Raw genomic sequence first — 19,384 nt, forward strand, 5'->3', positions numbered from 1 at the left:
AATAATTGTAGTGATAAAAGGTACATTTACATGCTACATTTTTATTTATTAAATATATTATATTTTTAAGTTTTAAAGTGAATTCACAGATAGTAAATATTACACAGAACATCAGAAAGGACAGTTAAACTAGCAGGAACAGTGGAAAGTGTGTCAGAGATTAAAGTAAATTAGACATCTTTCAGTTATTGGCAGGTCAGTAAAAGAGTCTTTAACATATCAAATAAAATGTCCATAGCAACGTCAACGTCCATAGCAACGTCACCATAGCAACGTCAACGTCCTTAGCAACGTCTTCCTCTTCACTTTACCCTAAAATGATAGATGGCCATAGCCTGTAAAGAGAGACAACAGTGCCACCTTGTGTTCTCTGTTTTGCGTTGCACATCCTGAATCCACAGACAGGGGCTGTGTTTCACTAGCGTGAAGTGACTCCCTTATGTCCTCTCCTTCATCTCAGCTGAAGGGACCAGACCTGAAAGGTCAAACATCAGACTCCTTTTTAACTGTTCAGGTCGTTCAGGTCGTTCAGGTCTTTCAGGTCGTTCAGGTCGTTCAGGTCTTTCAGGTCGTTCAGGTCTATCAGGTCGTTCAGGTCTATCAGGTCGTTCAGGTCTATCAGGTCGTTCAGGTCTATCAGGTCGTTCAGGTTGTTCAGGTCGTTCAGGTTGTTCAGGTCGTTCAGGTCGTTCAGGTCTATCAGGTCGTTCAGGTCGTTCAGGTCTATCAGGTCGTTCAGGTCGTTCAGGTCTATCAGGTCGTTCAGGTCGTTCAGGTCGTTCAGGTCTATCAGGTCGTTCAGGTCGTTCAGGTCTATCAGGTCGTTCAGGTCGTTCAGGTCTATCAGGTCGTTCAGGTTGTTCAGGTCTATCAGGTCGTTCAGGTCGTTCAGGTCGTTCAGGTCTATCAGGTCGTTCAGGTCGTTCAGGTCTATCAGGTCGTTCAGGTTGTTCAGGTCTATCAGGTCGTTCAGGTCGTTCAGGTCGTTCAGGTCGTTCAGGTCGTTCAGGTCTATCAGGTCGTTCAGGTCTATCAGGTCGTTCAGGTCTATCAGGTCGTTCAGGTTGTTCAGGTTGTTCAGGTTGTTCAGGTCGTTCAGGTCTTTCAGGTCTTTCAGGTCGTTCAGGTCGTTCAGAGTGGTGCAGGAAACGAGGCTCAGAGCTGTAGGAAGTTCCTAACTCTCACCATGTTGTCTGGCGTCTCTGTTTCTCTCTCCTGTCCCATGTGTCCATCCACCTCATCTGCCTGTAGACTCCTCCCTCTGGGGTGGCAGACAGCATAATACAGGAGCAGACAGACCAGCCCTAGAACGGTCCCTCCAAATATCAGCAGAGTCACCGGCCAAAAGTACTCAGTGGCGTTAACCTCTGGCCTCACCAGAACCAGCAGCAAAGGACCAGAGAGGTTCACTAACGCAAAGAGAACGTAGTACACAGCCATCGGCCAACTTGTATCCTGTCCTTTCACGTTAAAGAAGGTGAATATGAGGACGACTCCCACGATGATCCGATAGAGCCTCTCTAGACCTTTAGACGTGCAGAAGTCAGTAGGGACCCAATGGGCCCAGAGGGTTCCGGCCAGCCAGACGACAGCCATTCCCAGGGTACTGTAGGGGCTGAGGACGAGGAAGAGGCTGAGGCTGAGGATGTGAGCGGTGATGGTCAACAGCTTGTACAGGAGGTAAACGAAGGTAGGGAGGCCAGAAGGCATCTCTCGGACCTGGGGAAGTTATATTCATTATTATATATGTATCACTATATGATCATATGATTATGTTATTATATATTATTATATTATATATTATTATTATATTACCTGGGGTAAGGATCGACGGAGACACCGGCGGTAGTCCACTATAGCCCAGGCGATGTTGATGAATGAGCCCACCATGCAGATGCCTGGACAGGGAAAGATGAGACACACATTAGAGAAGGATCTTGAGAGACAGTCATGTGACAGACAGACATGTGAGAGACAGACATGTGACGGACAGACATGTGAGAGACAGACATGTGAGAGACAGGCATGTGAAAGACAGGCATGTGAGAGACAGACATGTGAGAGTCAAGTTGTGGCAGTGGCTGCAGTCTCTCTCGCTCTCTGTGCCTGTCTCTCTAACACTCACAGTCTCAGTCTCAGTCTCTCTCTCTCAGTCTCTCTCTCAGTCTCTCTCGGTTGCTCTCTCTAACACTCTCAGTCTCAGTCTCTCTCTCTCTCTCTCTCTCTCTCTCTCTCTCTCTCTCTCTCTCTCTCTCTCTCTCTCTCTCTCTCTCTCTCTCTCTCTCTCTCTCTCTCTCTCTCTGTCTCTCGGTTTCTCTCTCTAACACTCACAGTCTCAGTCTCAGTCTCTGTCTCTGTCTCAGTCTCAGTCTCAGTCTCTCTCTCTCTCTCTCTCTCTCTCTCTCTTTCTCTCAGTCTCTCTCTCGGTTGCTCTCTCTAATACTCACAGTCTCAGTCTCAGTCTCAGTCTCTCTCTCTCTCTCTCTCTCTCTCTCTCTCTCTCTCTCTCTCTCTCTCTCGCTCTCTCTCTCTCTCAGTCTCTCTCTCGGTTGATCTCTCTAACTCTCACAGTCTCAGTCTCAGTCTCAGTCTCAGTCTCTCTCTGTCTCTCTATCTCTCTCTCTCTCAGTCTCTCTCTCTCTCTCTCTCTCTCTCTCTCTCTCTCTCTCTCTCTCTCTCTCTCTCTCTCTCTCTCTCTCTCTCTCAGTCTCTCTCTCTCTCTGTCTCTCTCTCTCTCTTGGTTGCTCTCTCTAACACACATACAGTCTCTCTCTCAATTCAATTCAATTAAATTAAAATGTGCTTTATTGGCGTGACGTAACAAATACTTAGCCACGGTGTACTGTCGTACTTGTGTTTCCCAATAAGCAATATAGTTTTGTTTTGACTGTGTTGTAATTTGGTTTATCCTGATTGATTGGATGTTCTGGTCCTGAGGCTTCAGTGTGTTAGTAGAACAGGTTTGTGAACTCAGCCTCAGGACCAGCTGGAGGAGGGGACTCTTTTCTTTGCTCAGCTCCTGGCATTGCAGAGCTTGGTAATGATATGAGGGGGTCACTGTATTTTAGATGTTTCCAAAACTTAATTGTTCTTTTTTGAGTTTTTATTATAGATGGATATTGGCCTAATTCTGCCCTGCATGCATTGTTTGTAGTTTTCCTCTGGACATGTAGGAGAATCTTACAGAACTCTGCATGCAGGGTTTCAATGGAGTGTTTGTCCCATTTGATGAAATCTTGTTTTGCAAGTGGACCCCACACTTCGCTGCCATAAAGTGCAATTGGTTCCATGACACATTCAATTAGTTTTAGACAAATTTTAATAGGTATTTCAATTTGAATTAGCTTTTTAATGGTGTAGAATGCCCTGCGTGCTTTCTCTCTCACTTCATTCACTGCCTCATTAAGGTGTCCAGTTGAGCTTATTTTTAAACCTAAGTAATTGTAGTGTGTACAGTACTCTCTATATTTAAACCTCAGTAATTCTAGTGTGTACAGTACTCTATATATTTAAACCTCAGTAATTCTAGTGTGTACAGTACTCTATATATTTTGTACCAATTGAGAACTTTGGTCTAATTCCCTGAGATCTGGATCTTCTCTGGAAAATAATTATTTTAGTCTTTTTGGGGTATACTGCCAGGGCCCAGGTCTGTCAGTACTGCTCTAGCAGGTCCAGGCTCTGCTGTAGGCCATGTGCTGTGTGGGTTTACTGCCAGGGCCCAGGTCTGACAGTACTGCTCTAGCAGGTCCAGGCTCTGCTGTAGGCCATGTGCTGTGGGTGACAGCAGGCATAGGTCATCTGCGAAGAGTAGGCATTTAACTTCTGAATTGTGGAGACTAACATCAGGGGCTGAGGATTTTCCTAGAATAGTGGCCAATTCGTTGATGTAAATATTGAAGAGTGCAGGGCTCAGATTGCAACCCTGGCGAAGGCCCCGCCCCTGGTTAAAGAATTCTGTTTTTTTCTTACCAATTTTAATGCTGCACGTATTGCCAGTATACATTGATTTAATTATGTCATATGTTTTACCCCCTACACCATCTTGTATGCCAAATAGAATCAAATGCTTTTTGGAAGTCGATTAAGCGAGCGTATATTTTGGTATTATTTTGGTGGACATGTTTATCTATCAGGGTGTGTAGGGTGTAAATATGATCAGTTGTGCGATGTTTTGGTATAAATCCAATTATGCTTTTACTCAAGACATTGTGCTTATTAAGGAAGTTTAGAACTCTTACATTTATAATACTACAGAAAACCTTCCCCAGGTTATCGTTAACACAAATGTCTCTGGAATTGTTAGGGTCAAATTTGTCTCTGTTCTTAAAGATTGGGGTTATGAGTCCTTGATTCCAGATGTCAGGGAAATAACCTACACTCAGGATCAAATTAAACAGTTTTAAAATAGCCAATTGAAATTTTGTACTAGTGAGTTTGAGCATCTCATTTAGGATGCCATCAGGTACGCATGCTTTTTTAAATCTGAGGGCCTGAAGTTTCTTATAGAGCTCCTGGTCAGTAATAGTTTAGTTTCTTATAGAGCTCCTGGTCAGTAATAGTTTAGTTTCTTATAGAGCTCCTGGTCAGTCGAGTCTCTCTCTATCTCTCTCTCTCTTGGTTGCTCTCTCTAATACTAATAGTCTCTCTCTCTCTCTTGGCTGTTGGTACACTTGTTGAATTATGCAACAGGACGCAACAAAGGTAATTACTGAGGCTGTCTAGACAGAGCAGGTCAGTGCAGGCAGTCTAGACAGAGCAGGAGACTGCAGGCAGTCTAGACAGAGCAGGTCAGTGCTGGCAGTCTAGACCGAGCAGGAGACTGCAGGCAGTCTAGACAGAGCAGGTCAGTGCAGGCAGTCTAGACAGAGCAGGAGACTGCAGGCAGTCTAGACAGAGCAGGTCAGTGCAGGCAGTCTAGACAGAGCAGGTCAGTTCAGGCAGTCTAGACAGAGCAGGTCAGTGCAGGCAGTCTAGACAGAGCAGGTCAGTTCAGGCAGTCTAGACAGAGCAGGAGACTGCAGGCAGTCTAGACAGAGCAGGTCAGTGCAGGCAGTCTAGACAGAGCAGGTCAGTGCACGCAGTCTAGACAGAGCAGGTAAAAGCAGGTGGTCTAGACAGAGCAGGTAAAAGCAGGCAGTCTACACAGAGCAGGTCAGTGCAGGCAGTCTAGACAGAACAGGTAAATACAGGTAGGGTAGACAGAACAAGTACAGGTAGGGTAGACAGAACAGGAACAGGTAGGGTAGACAGAACAGGTACAGGTGGGGTAGACAGAACAGGTAAATACAGGTAGGGTAGACAGAACAGGTGAATACAGGTAGGGTAGACAGAACAGGTAAATACAGGTAGGGTAGACAGAACAGGTGAATACAGGTAGGGTGGACAGAACAGGAACAGGTAGGGTAGACAGATCAGGTGAATACAGGTAGGGTGGACAGAACAGGGAAATGCAGGTAGGGTAGACAGAACAGGAAAAGGTAGGGTAGACAGAATAGGTAAATACAGGTAGAGTAGACAGATCAGGTAAATACAGGTAGAGAAGACAGAACAGGTAAATACAGGTAGGGTAGACAGAACAGGTGAATACAGGTAGAGTAGACAGAACAGGTGAATACAGGTAGGTTGGACAGAGCGGGTACAGGTAGGGGAGACAGAAAAGGAACAGGTAGGGTAGACAGAACAGGTAAATACAGGTAGGGTAGACAGAACAGGTACAGGTAGGGTAGACAGAACAGGTGTATACAGGTAGGGTAGACATAACAGGTGAATACAGGTAGGGTGGACAGAACAGGAACAGTTAGGGTAGACAGAACAGATAAATACAGGTAGGGTAGACAGAACAGGTAAATACAGGTAGGGTAGACAGAACAGGTGAATACAGGTAGGGTAGACAGAACAGGAACAGGTAGGGTAGACAGAACAGGTGAATACAGGTAGGGTGGACAGAACAGGAAAAGGTAGGGTAGACAGAACAGGTAAATACAGGTAGGGTAGACAGAACAGGTGAATACAGGTAGGGTAGACAGAACAGGTGAATACAGGTAGGGTAGACAGAACAGGTGAATACAGGTAGGGTAGACAGAACAGGTAAATACAGGTAGGGTAGACAGAACAGGTAAATACAGGTAGAGTAGATAGAACAGGTAAATACAGGTAGAGTAGACAGAACAGGGGATTACAGGTAGGGTAGACAGAACAGGTACAGATAGGGTAGATAGAACAGGTGAATACAGGTATGGTAGACAGAACAGGTGTATACAGGTAGGGTAGACAGAACAGGTGAAAACAGGTAGGGTAGACAGAACAGGGGATTACAGGTAGGGTAGACAGAACAGGTGTATACAGGTAGGGTAGATAGAACAGGTGAATACAGGTAGGGTAGACAGAACAGGTGAATACAGGTAGGGTAGACAGAACAGGTGAATACAGGTAGGGTAGATAGAACAGGTGAATACAGGTAGGGTAGACAGAACAGGTGAATACAGGTAGGGTAGACAGAACAGGTACAGGTAGGGTAGACAGAACAGGTAAATACAGGTAGGGTAGACAGAACAGGTGAATACAGGTAGGGTAGACAGAACAGGTGAAAACAGGTAGGGTAGATAGAACAGGTGAATACAAGTAGGGTAGATAGAACAGGTGAAAACAGGTAGGGTAGACAGAACAGGTGAATACAGGTAGGGTAGACAGAACAGGTGAATACAGGTAGGGTAGACAGAACAGGTGAATACAGGTAGGGTAGACAGAACAGGTGAAAACAGGTAGGGTAGATAGAACAGGTGAATACAGGTAAGGTAGACAGAACAGGTGTATACAGGTAGGGTAGACAGAACAGGTAAATACAGGTAGCGTAGATAGAACAGGTGAAAACAGGTAGGGTAGATAGAACAGGTGAATACAGGTAGGGTAGACAGAACAGGTGAAAACAGGTAGGGTAGACAGAACAGGTGAATACAGGTAGGGTAGATAGAACAGGTGAATACAGGTAGGGTAGACAGAACAGGTAAATACAGGTAGGGTAGACAGAACAGGTGTATACAGGTAGGGTAGATAGAACAGGTGAATACAGGTAGGGTAGATAGAACAGGTGAATACAGGTAGGGTAGACAGAACAGGTAAATACAGGTAGGGTAGATAGAACAGGTGAAAACAGGTAGGGTAGATAGAACAGGTGAATACAGGTAGGGTAGACAGAACAGGTAAATACAGGTAGGGTAGACAGAACAGGTGTATACAGGTAGGGTAGATAGAACAGGTGAATACAGGTAGGGTAGATAGAACAGGTGAATACAGGTAGGGTAGACCGAACAGGTAAATACAGGTAGGGTAGATAGAACAGGTGAATACAGGTAGGGTAGATAGAACAGGTGAATACAGGTAGGGTAGACAGAACAGGTAAATACAGGTAGGGTAGACAGAACAGGTGAATACAGGTAGGGTAGACAGAACAGGTAAATACAGGTAGGGTAGATAGAACAGGTAAATACAGGTAGGGTAGATAGAACAGGTGAATACAGGTAGGGTAGATAGAACAGGTGAAAACAGGTAGGGTAGATAGAACAGGTGAATACAGGTAGGGTAGACAGAACAGGTAAATACAGGTAGGGTAGACAGAACAGGTGTATACAGGTAGGGTAGACAGAACAGGTAAATACAGGTAGGGTAGACAGAACAGGTAAATACAGGTAGGGTAGACAGAACAGGTAAATACAGGTAGGGTAGACAGAACAGGTAAATACAGGTAGGGTAGACAGAACAGGTAAATACAGGTAGGGTAGACAGAACAGGTGTATACAGGTAGGGTAGATAGAACAGGTAAATACAGGTAGGGTAGATAGAACAGGTGAATACAGGTAGGGTAGACAGAACAGGTGTATACAGGTAGGGTAGATAGAACAGGTGAATACAGGTAGGGTAGATAGAACAGGTAAATACAGGTAGGGTAGACAGAACAGGTGAATACAGGTAGGGTAGATAGAACAGGTAAATACAGGTAGGGTAGACAGAACAGGTGAATACAGGTAGGGTAGATAGAACAGGTAAATACAGGTAGGGTAGACAGAACAGGTGAATACAGGTAGGGTAGATAGAACAGGTAAATACAGGTAGGGTAGACAGAACAGGTAAATACAGGTAGGGTAGATAGAACAGGTAAATACAGGTAGGGTAGACAGAACAGGTGAATACAGGTAGGGTAGATAGAACAGGTAAATACAGGTAGGGTAGATAGAACAGGTGAATACAGGTAGGGTAGACAGAACAGGTGTATACAGGTAGGGTAGATAGAACAGGTGAAAACAGGTAGGGTAGATAGAACAGGTGAATACAGGTAGGGTAGACAGAACAGGTAAATACAGGTAGGGTAGACAGAACAGGTGTATACAGGTAGGGTAGACAGAACAGGTAAATACAGGTAGGGTAGACAGAACAGGTAAATACAGGTAGGGTAGATAGAACAGGTAAATACAGGTAGGGTAGATAGAACAGGTGAATACAGGTAGGGTAGATAGAACAGGTGAAAACAGGTAGGGTAGATAGAACAGGTGAATACAGGTAGGGTAGACAGAACAGGTAAATACAGGTAGGGTAGACAGAACAGGTGTATACAGGTAGGGTAGACAGAACAGGTAAATACAGGTAGGGTAGACAGAACAGGTAAATACAGGTAGGGTAGACAGAACAGGTAAATACAGGTAGGGTAGACAGAACAGGTAAATACAGGTAGGGTAGACAGAACAGGTAAATACAGGTAGGGTAGACAGAACAGGTGTATACAGGTAGGGTAGATAGAACAGGTAAATACAGGTAGGGTAGATAGAACAGGTGAATACAGGTAGGGTAGACAGAACAGGTGTATACAGGTAGGGTAGATAGAACAGGTGAATACAGGTAGGGTAGATAGAACAGGTAAATACAGGTAGGGTAGACAGAACAGGTGAATACAGGTAGGGTAGATAGAACAGGTAAATACAGGTAGGGTAGACAGAACAGGTGAATACAGGTAGGGTAGATAGAACAGGTAAATACAGGTAGGGTAGACAGAACAGGTGAATACAGGTAGGGTAGATAGAACAGGTAAATACAGGTAGGGTAGACAGAACAGGTAAATACAGGTAGGGTAGATAGAACAGGTAAATACAGGTAGGGTAGACAGAACAGGTGAATACAGGTAGGGTAGATAGAACAGGTAAATACAGGTAGGGTAGATAGAACAGGTGAATACAGGTAGGGTAGACAGAACAGGTGTATACAGGTAGGGTAGATAGAACAGGTGAATACAGGTAGGGTAGATAGAACAGGTAAATACAGGTAGGGTAGACAGAACAGGTAAATACAGGTAGGGTAGACAGAACAGGTGTATACAGGTAGGGTAGACAGAACAGGTAAATACAGGTAGGGTAGACAGAACAGGTAAATACAGGTAGGGTAGACAGAACAGGTAAATACAGGTAGGGTAGACAGAACAGGTGTATACAGGTAGGGTAGATAGAACAGGTGAATACAAGTAGGGTAGACAGAACAGGTGTATACAGGTAGGGTAGATAGAACAGGTGAATACAGGTAGGGTAGACAGAACAGGTAAATACAGGTAGGGTAGACAGAACAGGTGTATACAGGTAGGGTAGACAGAACAGGTGAATACAGGTAGGGTAGACAGAACAGGTGTATACAGGTAGGGTAGATAGAACAGGTGAATACAGGTAGGGTAGATAGAACAGGTAAATACAGGTAGGGTAGACAGAACAGGTAAATACAGGTAGGGTAGACAGAACAGGTGTATACAGGTAGGGTAGACAGAACAGGTAAATACAGGTAGGGTAGACAGAACAGGTAAATACAGGTAGGGTAGACAGAACAGGTAAATACAGGTAGGGTAGACAGAACAGGTGAATACAGGTAGGGTAGACAGAACAGGTAAATACAGGTAGGGTAGACAGAACAGGTGAATACAGGTAGGGTAGACAGAACAGGTGTTTGTTTGGTGGTTTCAGCCCTGTTTTAATCCTTTGTATTAATGTTTTCATATATGATGCAAATATAATTTTCTTTATTTGAATAGAAAATATTTTCACAGATTCAACATGAAAATGTATATTCGGAACGTATTCAGTATTCACTTTTTCATAATGTTGTTATGTTACAGCCTTTTTCTGAAATGGATTAAATACATACAAATCCTCATCAATCTACACACAATATGTAAGATGTCATTATGGGGTATTGTGATGTCATTATGGGGTATTGTGATGTCATTATGGGCTATTGGGGCGGCAGGGTAGCCTAGTGGTTAGAGCGTTGGACTAGTAACCGGAAGGTTGCGAGTTCAAACCCCCGAGCTGACGTCGTTCTGCCCCTGAACAGGCAGTTAACCCACTGTTCCCAGGCCGTCATTGAAAATAAGAATTTGTTCTTAACTGACTTGCCTGGTTAAATAAAGAAAAAATAAAAATTGTGATGTCATTATGGGGTATTGTGATGTCATTATAGGGTATTGGGATGTCATTATGGGGTATTGTGATGTCATTATGGGGTATTGTGATGTCATATGGGGTATTGTGATGTCATTATGGGGTATTGTGATGTCATTATGGGGTATTGTGATGTCATTATAGGGTATTGTGATGTCATTATGGGGTATTGTGATGTCATTATAGGGTATTGGGATGTCATTATGGGGTATTGGGATGTCATTATGGGGTATTGGGATGTCATTATGGGGTATTGGGATGTCATTATGGGGTATTGTGATGTCATTATGTTGCATTGTGATGTCATTATGGGGTATTGGGATGTCATTATGGGGTATTGGGATGTCATTATGGGGTATTGGGATGTCATTATGGGGTATTGGGATGTCATTACGGGGTATTGGGATGTCATTATAGGGTATTGTGATGTCATTATGGGGTATTGTGATGTCATTATAGGGTATTGTGATGTCATTAGGGGGTATTGTGATGTCATAATAGGGTATTGTGATGTCATTATGGGGTATTGTGATGTCATTATAGGGTATTGGGATGTCATTATGGGGTATTGGGATGTCATTATGGGGTATTGGGATGTCATTATGGGGTATTGGGATGTCATTATGTTGTATTGTGATGTCATTATGGGGTATTGTGATGTCATTATGGGGTATTGTGATGTCATTATGGGGTATTGTGATGTCATTATGGGGTATTGTGATGTCATTATGGGGTATTGGGATGTCATTATGGGGTATTGGGATGTCATTATGGGGTATTGGGATGTCATTATGGGGTATTGGGATGTCATTATGGGGTATTGGGATGTCATTATGTTGTATTGTGATGTCATTATGGGGTATTGTGATGTCATTATGGGGTATTGGGATGTCATTATGGGGTATTGGGATGTCATTATGGGGTATTGGGATGTCATTATGGGGTATTGGGATGTCATTATGTTGTATTGTGATGTCATTATGGGGTATTGTGATGTCATTATGGGGTATTGTGATGTCATTATGGGGTATTGTGATGTCATTATGTTGTATTGTGATGTCATTATGGGGTATTGGGATGTCATTATGGGGTATTGGGATGTCATTATGGGGTATTGGCATGTCATTATGGGGTATTGTCTGCAGATTGATGAGGGAAATAAACTATTTAATCAATTTTAGAATAAGGCTGTAACGTAACAAAATGTGGAAAAAGTCGAGGGGTCTGAATACTTTCCCAATGTATATATATTTTACAATCAATTTAATACCTGAACTCCATTTATTACTTGTCTGTGCCAGTAAAATCGTTTATATAATTCTGTCAATATCTGATGGATTTTATAACAAATCTAAAAGTTTGGAGAATCTTCAACTGTTGCCTTTATAAGTTTTTAAAACCTTGTTTTTTAAAACCTTTTATCAATTCTGATGATCGTTGCTACAGTACTCACATTGTAGTATGGACCTGTGTCCGTGGCCCAGCATAATGTAGAGTTGGAGGACTAGCTGTGGAACGCTCTCAAGGAACGTCTCAAACAGTTTGAGCATGCTCAGATCAGTCGCTCGGCCAAACAGGGCCAGGTGCACATCTCTGGGGCATTCAACAGGCCCAAGAGGCTTGGAAAACACAGCCCCGTATCCCACCTTCAACAGGTCGTAGTACCTAACAGAAGGAGAGATGTGTATTGGTATAGAGACAGACAGACAGACAGACAGACAGACAGACAGACAGACACGCTCGCTCTGAAACCAGCCTTCACCGGATGGTAATAACTGAACACATCGACTCGGGACTGGTACTCACTGTATATAGCCTAGTTATCATTACTCATTGACTCAGTACTGGTACTCACTGTATATAGCCTAGTTACCATTACTCTAAGACTCAGTACAGGTACTCACTGTATATAGCCTGGTTATCATTACTCATTGTGTATTTATTCCTCGTTATTATGTTTCTATGTTTCTCTCTGTATTGTTGAGAAGGTCCGTAATTGACCATTTCACTGTTAATCTACACCTGTTGTTGACGAAGCATGTGACAAATAACAATTTGATTTGATTTGATTAACAAAGCGAGAGAGATGTGTAAACATTTGGAGACAAAATATAATTTACATAAAAAGTACAACTTATAAATGAGCTTAGTTCAACTATTGTACCCCTTCAGAACCCACAATATACGCTTGTTTCACTGCAATGTTTGGAAACTAAAGTAAATGTGAACAAACACTATGCAGCCTCAAAACGGGGTTAACACTCTAACTTTGATATCATGGATGGTCAGTCCTTGCATCCCTTAGCTCTGTATATTGATTTGAGAGTGTTGACATTTCTCCAGGCTCATCCCTCAGCTTTTTACCAAAACAGTGGTGTGGAGGACACTTTCTTATTGTTTAAACAGCTGATTGACTCTTTAAGTGACTTGTTGCAAAGAGGATGTATGTTTTGGAATATTTGTGTTCTGTACAAGGCTTCCTTCTTTTCACTCTGTCGATTATGTCAGTATTGTAGAGTAACTACAACGTTGTTGATCCACCCTCAGCTTTCTCCTGTCACAGCCATTAAACTCTGTAACTGGTTTAAAGTCACCATTGGCCTCATGGTGAAATCCCTGAGCAGTTTCCTTCCTCTCCGGCAACTGAGTTAGGAAGGACGCCTGTATCTTTGTAGTGGCTGGGTGTATTGATACACCATCCAAAGTGTGATTAATAACTTCACCATGCTCAAAGGGATATTCCCGTTTTCCTCTTTTTTTCCCACCTCTACCAATCGGTGCCCTTCATTGCAAAGCATTGAAAAACCTCCCTGGTCTTTGTGATTAAATCTGTGCTTGAAACTCACAACTCGACTGAGGGCTTTTATATATAATTGTATGTGTGGGGTACAGAGATGAGGTAGTCATTCAAACATCATGTTAAACACTATTATTGCACACTGAGTCCATGCAACTTATTATGTGACTTGTTAATCACATGTCTACTCCTGAACTTATTTAGGCTCCTTACCGTAACAAAGAGGTTGAATACTTATTGACTCAAGACATTTCAGCTTTTACATTTTTTATTAATTTGTAAAAATGTCTAAAAACATTATTCTACTTAGACATTATGGGGTTTTTGTGTGTAGATCAGTGACACAAAATCTCAATTGTATCCATTTTAAATTCAGACTATAACACAACACAATATGGAAAACGTCAAGGGATGTGAACACTTTCGGAAGGCGCGTTAGAGACAGATAGAAAGACAATAATGTGGTATTTACAGTCTGCACATAACATTACCACTATGCCCAAGGAACATAGTTGAGATGCCATTCATTTTACCTGAAGAATGTTGACAGCTCCCTGAGAATGACAGATGATGTGTAAAGACAGAAAGAATATAAGGACTGTTGACAACTCCCTCGCACCTCCTGAGAATGCCAGATGATGTGTAAAGACAGAGAGAATATAAGGACTGTTGACAACTCCCTCGCACCTCCTGAGAATGCCAGATGATGTGTAAAGACAGAGAGAATATAAGGACTGTTGACAACTCCCTCGCACTTCCTGAGAATGACAGATGATGTGTAAAGACAGGGAGAATATAAGGACTGTTGACAACTCCCTCGCACTTCCTGAGAATGACAGATGATGTGTAAAGACAGAGAGAATATAAGGACTGTTGACAACTCCCTCGCACTTCCTGAGAATGACAGATGATATGTAAAGACAGAGAGAATATAAGGACTGTTGACAACTCCCTCTCACTTCCTGAGAATGACAGATGATTTGTAAAGACAGAGAGAATATAAGGACTGTTGACAACTCCCTCGCACTTCCTGAGAATGCCAGATGATGTGTAAAGACAGAGAGAACATAAGGACTGTTGACAACTCCCTCGCACTTCCTGAGAATGCCAGATGATGTGTAAAGACAGAGAGAATATAAGGACTGTTGACAACTCCCTCGCACTTCCTGAGAATGCCAGATGATGTGTAAAGAATATTAGGACATTAGAACACAGTCTTATCTGTCGTTGTACTTGTCTTTGTGTTAAATAAGTCTGACTTTATAACACTAACCTGCATCTAAAGATCTGATTTCAGAAGATACCAGGGTACAAAGGCTAAATAACTGTCAAAGATGAAAATACTTTCGGATGATTTCGTCATCCCCCTCGGGGAAGTGTACTATCGTGTGTATATGTTGTGAACATGTCAATCTAACGTCACTGTGAAGTTGAGAATAAATATAATATTCAATATTCATATAAGACACCTAAGACCTTCACATACCTGGTGAAGATGCCCGTCTGCATGACATGGAGTCCAATCAGTCCTCCTCTATTCATCTCACATATCAGCCCATCTCCACCTGGGTTAGCAAGGGGTTTTCTCATGTCATCTCTGTACCAGGTGTAGCTGAAGACCTGTGTGGCTGCCGATGCGACCGCCACGGAGAGCAGAGTCAGTCCAGCCCAGACCAGGTCTCCGACCAGGAAGTAATTCACTGCTAGTCCAACGTCTGTCACAATGTCCACCAGGTAAAAGCCCAGTCCAATGATGGTACAGATCCATCGTGTTTTAGTGAACTCCGAGTCCGTTTGAAGCATGTTTTGCTGCTCAGGTTTTCACTCAATGGCAAATAAGTCGCTAAGTTAATGACTAAAGTGAGAATTCTGTCAATGTAAATCTTCTGGGGGATTGATTGAGCTTGTTTTTTTTGGGGGGGGGGGAGTTGTTGGTTCTTTGAATTACTTATTTGCATAGTTGGTATGGGGAGGAATGGTTTGTCCTTTAATCACGCGAAGTTGCCTGCCTCCCATATGAACAACATTTCCCGTCAGGTCTGGGATTTCCGAGATTATACTGTCCACGAGAACGTTTGAGAACATCTCAGTACCCTGTAAAAGAAGACTACAGAATTTTAGATACATCATAAATACAATTTAGTCACATGCATAAATTATGTTTAAACCATTAAACTATTCACGTATAAATAAAAACAGTCAAATCCATACATTGCCGTGACTGTACTTGAGCTCGGATGATGTGTCCTGTTTCTCTGATTTCACATTACCCTTTGCCTTCTCTTCTCTCATCATAAACTCTTGATAATGAACTGCTGACAGGGGCGGCAGGTGGCCTAGCAGTTAAGAGCATTGGGCCAGTAACCGAAAGTTCACTGGTTTGTATCCCCCTGAGCAAGGCAATTCTTTATTTACTTATTTTTAGGCAAGTTGAGAACAAGTTCTCATGTACAACTCCGACCTGGCCAAGATAAAGCAAAGCAGATCGACACAATACAACAACACAGAGTTACACATGGAGTAAAACAAACATACAGCCAATAACACAGTAGAAAAAAGAAAAGTCTATATACAGTGTATGCAAATGAGGTAGGATAAGGGAGGTAAGGCAATAAATAGGCCATGGTGGCAAAGTAATTACAATATAGCAATTAAACACTGGAATGGTAGGATGTGCAGAAGATGAATGTGCAAGTAGAGATACTGGGGTGCAAAGGAGCAAGATAAATAAATAAATACAGTATGGGGATGAGGTAGGGAAGATAGATGGGCTGTTTACAGATGGGCTATGTACAGGTGCAGTGATCTGTAAGCTGCTCTGACAGCTGGTGCTTAAAGCTAGTGAGGGAGATGTGAGTCTCCAGCTTCAGAGATTTTTGCAGTTCGTTCCAGTCATTGGCAGCAGAGAACTGGAAGGAAAGACGACCAAAGGGGGAATTGGCTTTTGGGGGTGACCAGTGAGATATACCTGCTGGAGCGCGTGCTACGGTTGGGTGCTGCTATGGTGACCAGTGAGCTGGTCCACTTAACCCTAATGCTCCTGTAAGTCACTCAGTTAATGAAATAGCAGAGCTCACAACAGCCAATCAGTTTCATCTAACGGGTGAGTAGAGCACACACAGCCAATCAGGTTCATCTAACAGGTGAGCAGAGCACACACAGCCAATCAGTTTCATCTAACAGGTGAGTAGAGCACACACAGCCAATCAGGTTAATCTAACAGGTGAGTAGAGCACACACAGCCAATCAGGTTCATCTAACAGGTGAGTAGAGCACACACAGCCAATCAGGTTCATCTAACAGGTGAGTAGAGCACTCACAGCCAATCAGTTTCATCTAACAGGTGAGTAGAGCACTCCCAGCCAATCAGTTTCATCTAACAGGTGAGTAGAGCACTCCCAGCCAATCAGTTTCATCTAACAGGTGAGCACTCCCTCCCTGTCCTGAACAATTCCATAACCTACTGTAGCAACTAGTTCTGTTGGATGTGTCAGTTTTCAAACTGAAGCCTTTTCAAACAATCCCAACAACCATATGGCAAGTTATTCTGAATTCAAGGTCAAGAGTGTAAGGGCCTAGGGCCTAGGGCTGAGGTTCTACTACGGTGACATATGGAATTGTCACAACTTCCGCCGGATTCGGTCCCTCTCCTTGTTCGGGCGGCGTTCGGTGGTCGACGTCACCGGGCCTTCTAGCCATCATTGATCCATTTTTTCATTTTCCATTGGTTTTGTCTTGTCTTCCCACACACCTGGTTTCAATCCCATTCATTACCTGTTGTGTATTTAACCCTCTTGTTTCCCCTCATGTCTTTGTCAGAGATTGTTTGTTATTTCAGTGTTGGGTTGTTTTTGTATTGCTTTGATGAAACATTGAATTTGGTCTTCCTGCTATTAGTCCGTAGAAACACGTTGAATAACATATACATGGAAAAACAAATGGTAAAAATAAATAAAACAATTATGAAAAGGAAGTATCTGTCCTCTATCTGCGCGATATTAAAAATAAGATCTGAAAAAAATAAAAAAATAAAAAAGTATTATTTTTTACTGTGAAATGATCCATTTACTTCCATTCATTTAGCAGCCCAGTACTGGGTTACCTTCAGACGAGTCCCGGGACACTTGTGTCGGAGAACTGAAACGGAGCGCATCACCATGTTCATGAGAGTCTCGTCATTCCATAATTCCATATTAGTTTTCAAACCGTTCTGACAAACATCGTTCTGTAGCTCCAACATCGGTGGAAAATACCTGTTCTTAAACTGATGGATTTAATGGAGAAAAAAATTATTAGGCTGACTAGATTAACGCGTGGGTCAGTCGACTATGTTTTTTAGGTTTTTTTAAACAGTTCTACATCACGCTAGTCAACCATCTGTCTCTTTACATCTCGCCCCACATTACACGTCCTCAATCGTTGGAACTCCAAGGGATGAAAGACATAAGATGAGTCAAGTGAAACAGTAAATGTTAGGTGAAGGAAAGCACAGCGGTACTCACTGACGTGTAGTCACTACTCCACAGTCTACAGTCGGTGAAACAGGTGACCAAGCACACTACTCCACAGTCTACAGTCGGTGAAACAGGTGACCAAGCACACTGCTCCACAGTCTACAGTCAGTGAAACAGGTGACCAAGAACACAACTCCACAGCCTCTCTCTTTTCTCCAAACTCATGTGACAATAGCTCCACCCTAGTGTTAACTGTAACCAACACACCTAGCAAGCAATCATATGACATAATTGATTCAACGACTGGGCTGTGTGTGTGTGTGTGTGTGTGTGTGTGTGTGTGTGTGTGTGTGTGTGTGTGTGTGTGTGTGTGTGTGTGTGTGTGTGTGTGTGTGTGTGTGTGTGTGTGTGTGTGTGTGTGTGTGTGTGTGTGTGTGTGTGTGTGTGTGTGTGTGTGTTGATAGGAGTTAACTACTGCAGACATACAGCAGTAAGCAAAGTCCACATTCAGGTGGAGCTTCTGTCTCCACCCTGCCAGAACTATTCTTTAAACATAACGTGTGTGTGTGTGTGTGTGTGTGTGTGTGTGTGTGTGTGTGTGTGTGTGTGTGTGTGTGTGTGTGTGCGTGTGTGCGTGCGTGCGTGTGTGTGTGCCTGTCTGTCTATCTGTCCATCATATTAATACTTAGTTTCCAAGACTCTGACCAAAATTAATTTGATCAAGGAAATTAAAGAGTAAACTTAAGTATTTCCATTGTGCACAAATCAACAGAACTTCATTCAAATGTTCTAATCTTCTCAAATTCACCTTGTTCTGTGTCACACAGAAGACTCGGGTCAGTACCGTAACACCAATTAAAACCACAGGTTCCAGACCCGTACACTGTGCATTCGGAAAGTATTCAGACCCCTTGACTTTTTCCACATTTTGTTATATTACAACCTTACTCTAAAATGTATCAAATATTTTTTTCCCCTCAGCAATCTACACACAATACGCCATAATGACAAAGCAATTATTTTTGTGTTGTTACAAAAACAAAAACAGAAATACCTTATTTACATAAGTATTCAAACCCTTTGCTATGAGACTCGAAATTGAGCTCAGATGCATCATGTTTGGATCATCCTTGAGATGTTTCTACAACTTGATTGGAGGACACTTGCCGTGAATGGATTGGACATGATTTGGAAAGGCGCACACCTGTCTATATAAGGTCTCACAGTTGACAGTGCATGTCAGAGCAAAAACCAAGCCATGAGGTTGAAGGAATTGTCCTTAGAGCTCCAAGACAGGATTGTGTCGAGGCACAGATCTGGGGAAGGGTACCAAAACATTTCTGCAGCATTGAAGGTCCCCAAGAACACAGTGGCCTCCATCACTCTTAAATTGAAGTTTGGAACCACCAAGACTCTTCCTAGAGCTGGCCGACCAGCCAAACTGGGAGAATCTTCCAGAAGGACAACCATCTCTGCCGCACTCAACCCATCAGGCCTTTCTGGTAGAGTGGTCAGACGGAAGCCACTCCTCAGTGAATGTCACATGACAGCCCGCTTGGAGTTTGTTAAAAGGCTTCTAAAGGACTCTCAGACCATGAGAAAAACCTGCTCCAGTGCCCTCAGGACCTCAAACTGGGGGTGAAGGTTCACCTTCTAACAGG

The 19,384-nt window shown here is 43.0% G+C and overlaps 1 protein-coding gene across 3 annotated transcripts; it reads right to left on the reverse strand.

The window, feature by feature from the left end:
- Positions 1 to 1,037: 1,037 nt before the first annotated feature.
- LOC110498599 (XK-related protein 9-like) lies at positions 1,038 to 17,928 on the reverse strand. 3 transcript variants are annotated; one of them, XM_036934698.1, is made up of 5 exons: positions 17,772 to 17,928; positions 14,756 to 15,363; positions 11,926 to 12,137; positions 1,816 to 1,898; positions 1,038 to 1,719 (listed from the first exon to the last, which is right to left on the reverse strand). In XM_036934698.1, exons 2-5 carry the CDS (start codon positions 15,070 to 15,072, stop codon positions 1,156 to 1,158), a joined length of 1,176 nt encoding a protein of 391 aa, XP_036790593.1. In that variant the 5' UTR covers positions 15,073 to 15,363; positions 17,772 to 17,928; the 3' UTR covers positions 1,038 to 1,155. The 3 variants fall into 3 exon arrangements, with proteins under 3 accessions (XP_036790593.1, XP_036790592.1, XP_036790591.1); XM_036934697.1 differs by lacking the exon at positions 17,772 to 17,928 and adding an exon at positions 15,481 to 15,623 and having other exon boundaries at positions 14,756 to 15,376; XM_036934696.1 differs by lacking the exon at positions 17,772 to 17,928 and adding an exon at positions 15,481 to 15,622.
- Between the last annotated feature and the right edge of the window lie 1,456 nt (positions 17,929 to 19,384).

The sequence above is a fragment of the Oncorhynchus mykiss genome, chromosome 11 (assembly GCF_013265735.2).
Source record: "Oncorhynchus mykiss isolate Arlee chromosome 11, USDA_OmykA_1.1, whole genome shotgun sequence".
Lineage (NCBI taxonomy): Eukaryota > Metazoa > Chordata > Actinopteri > Salmoniformes > Salmonidae > Oncorhynchus > Oncorhynchus mykiss.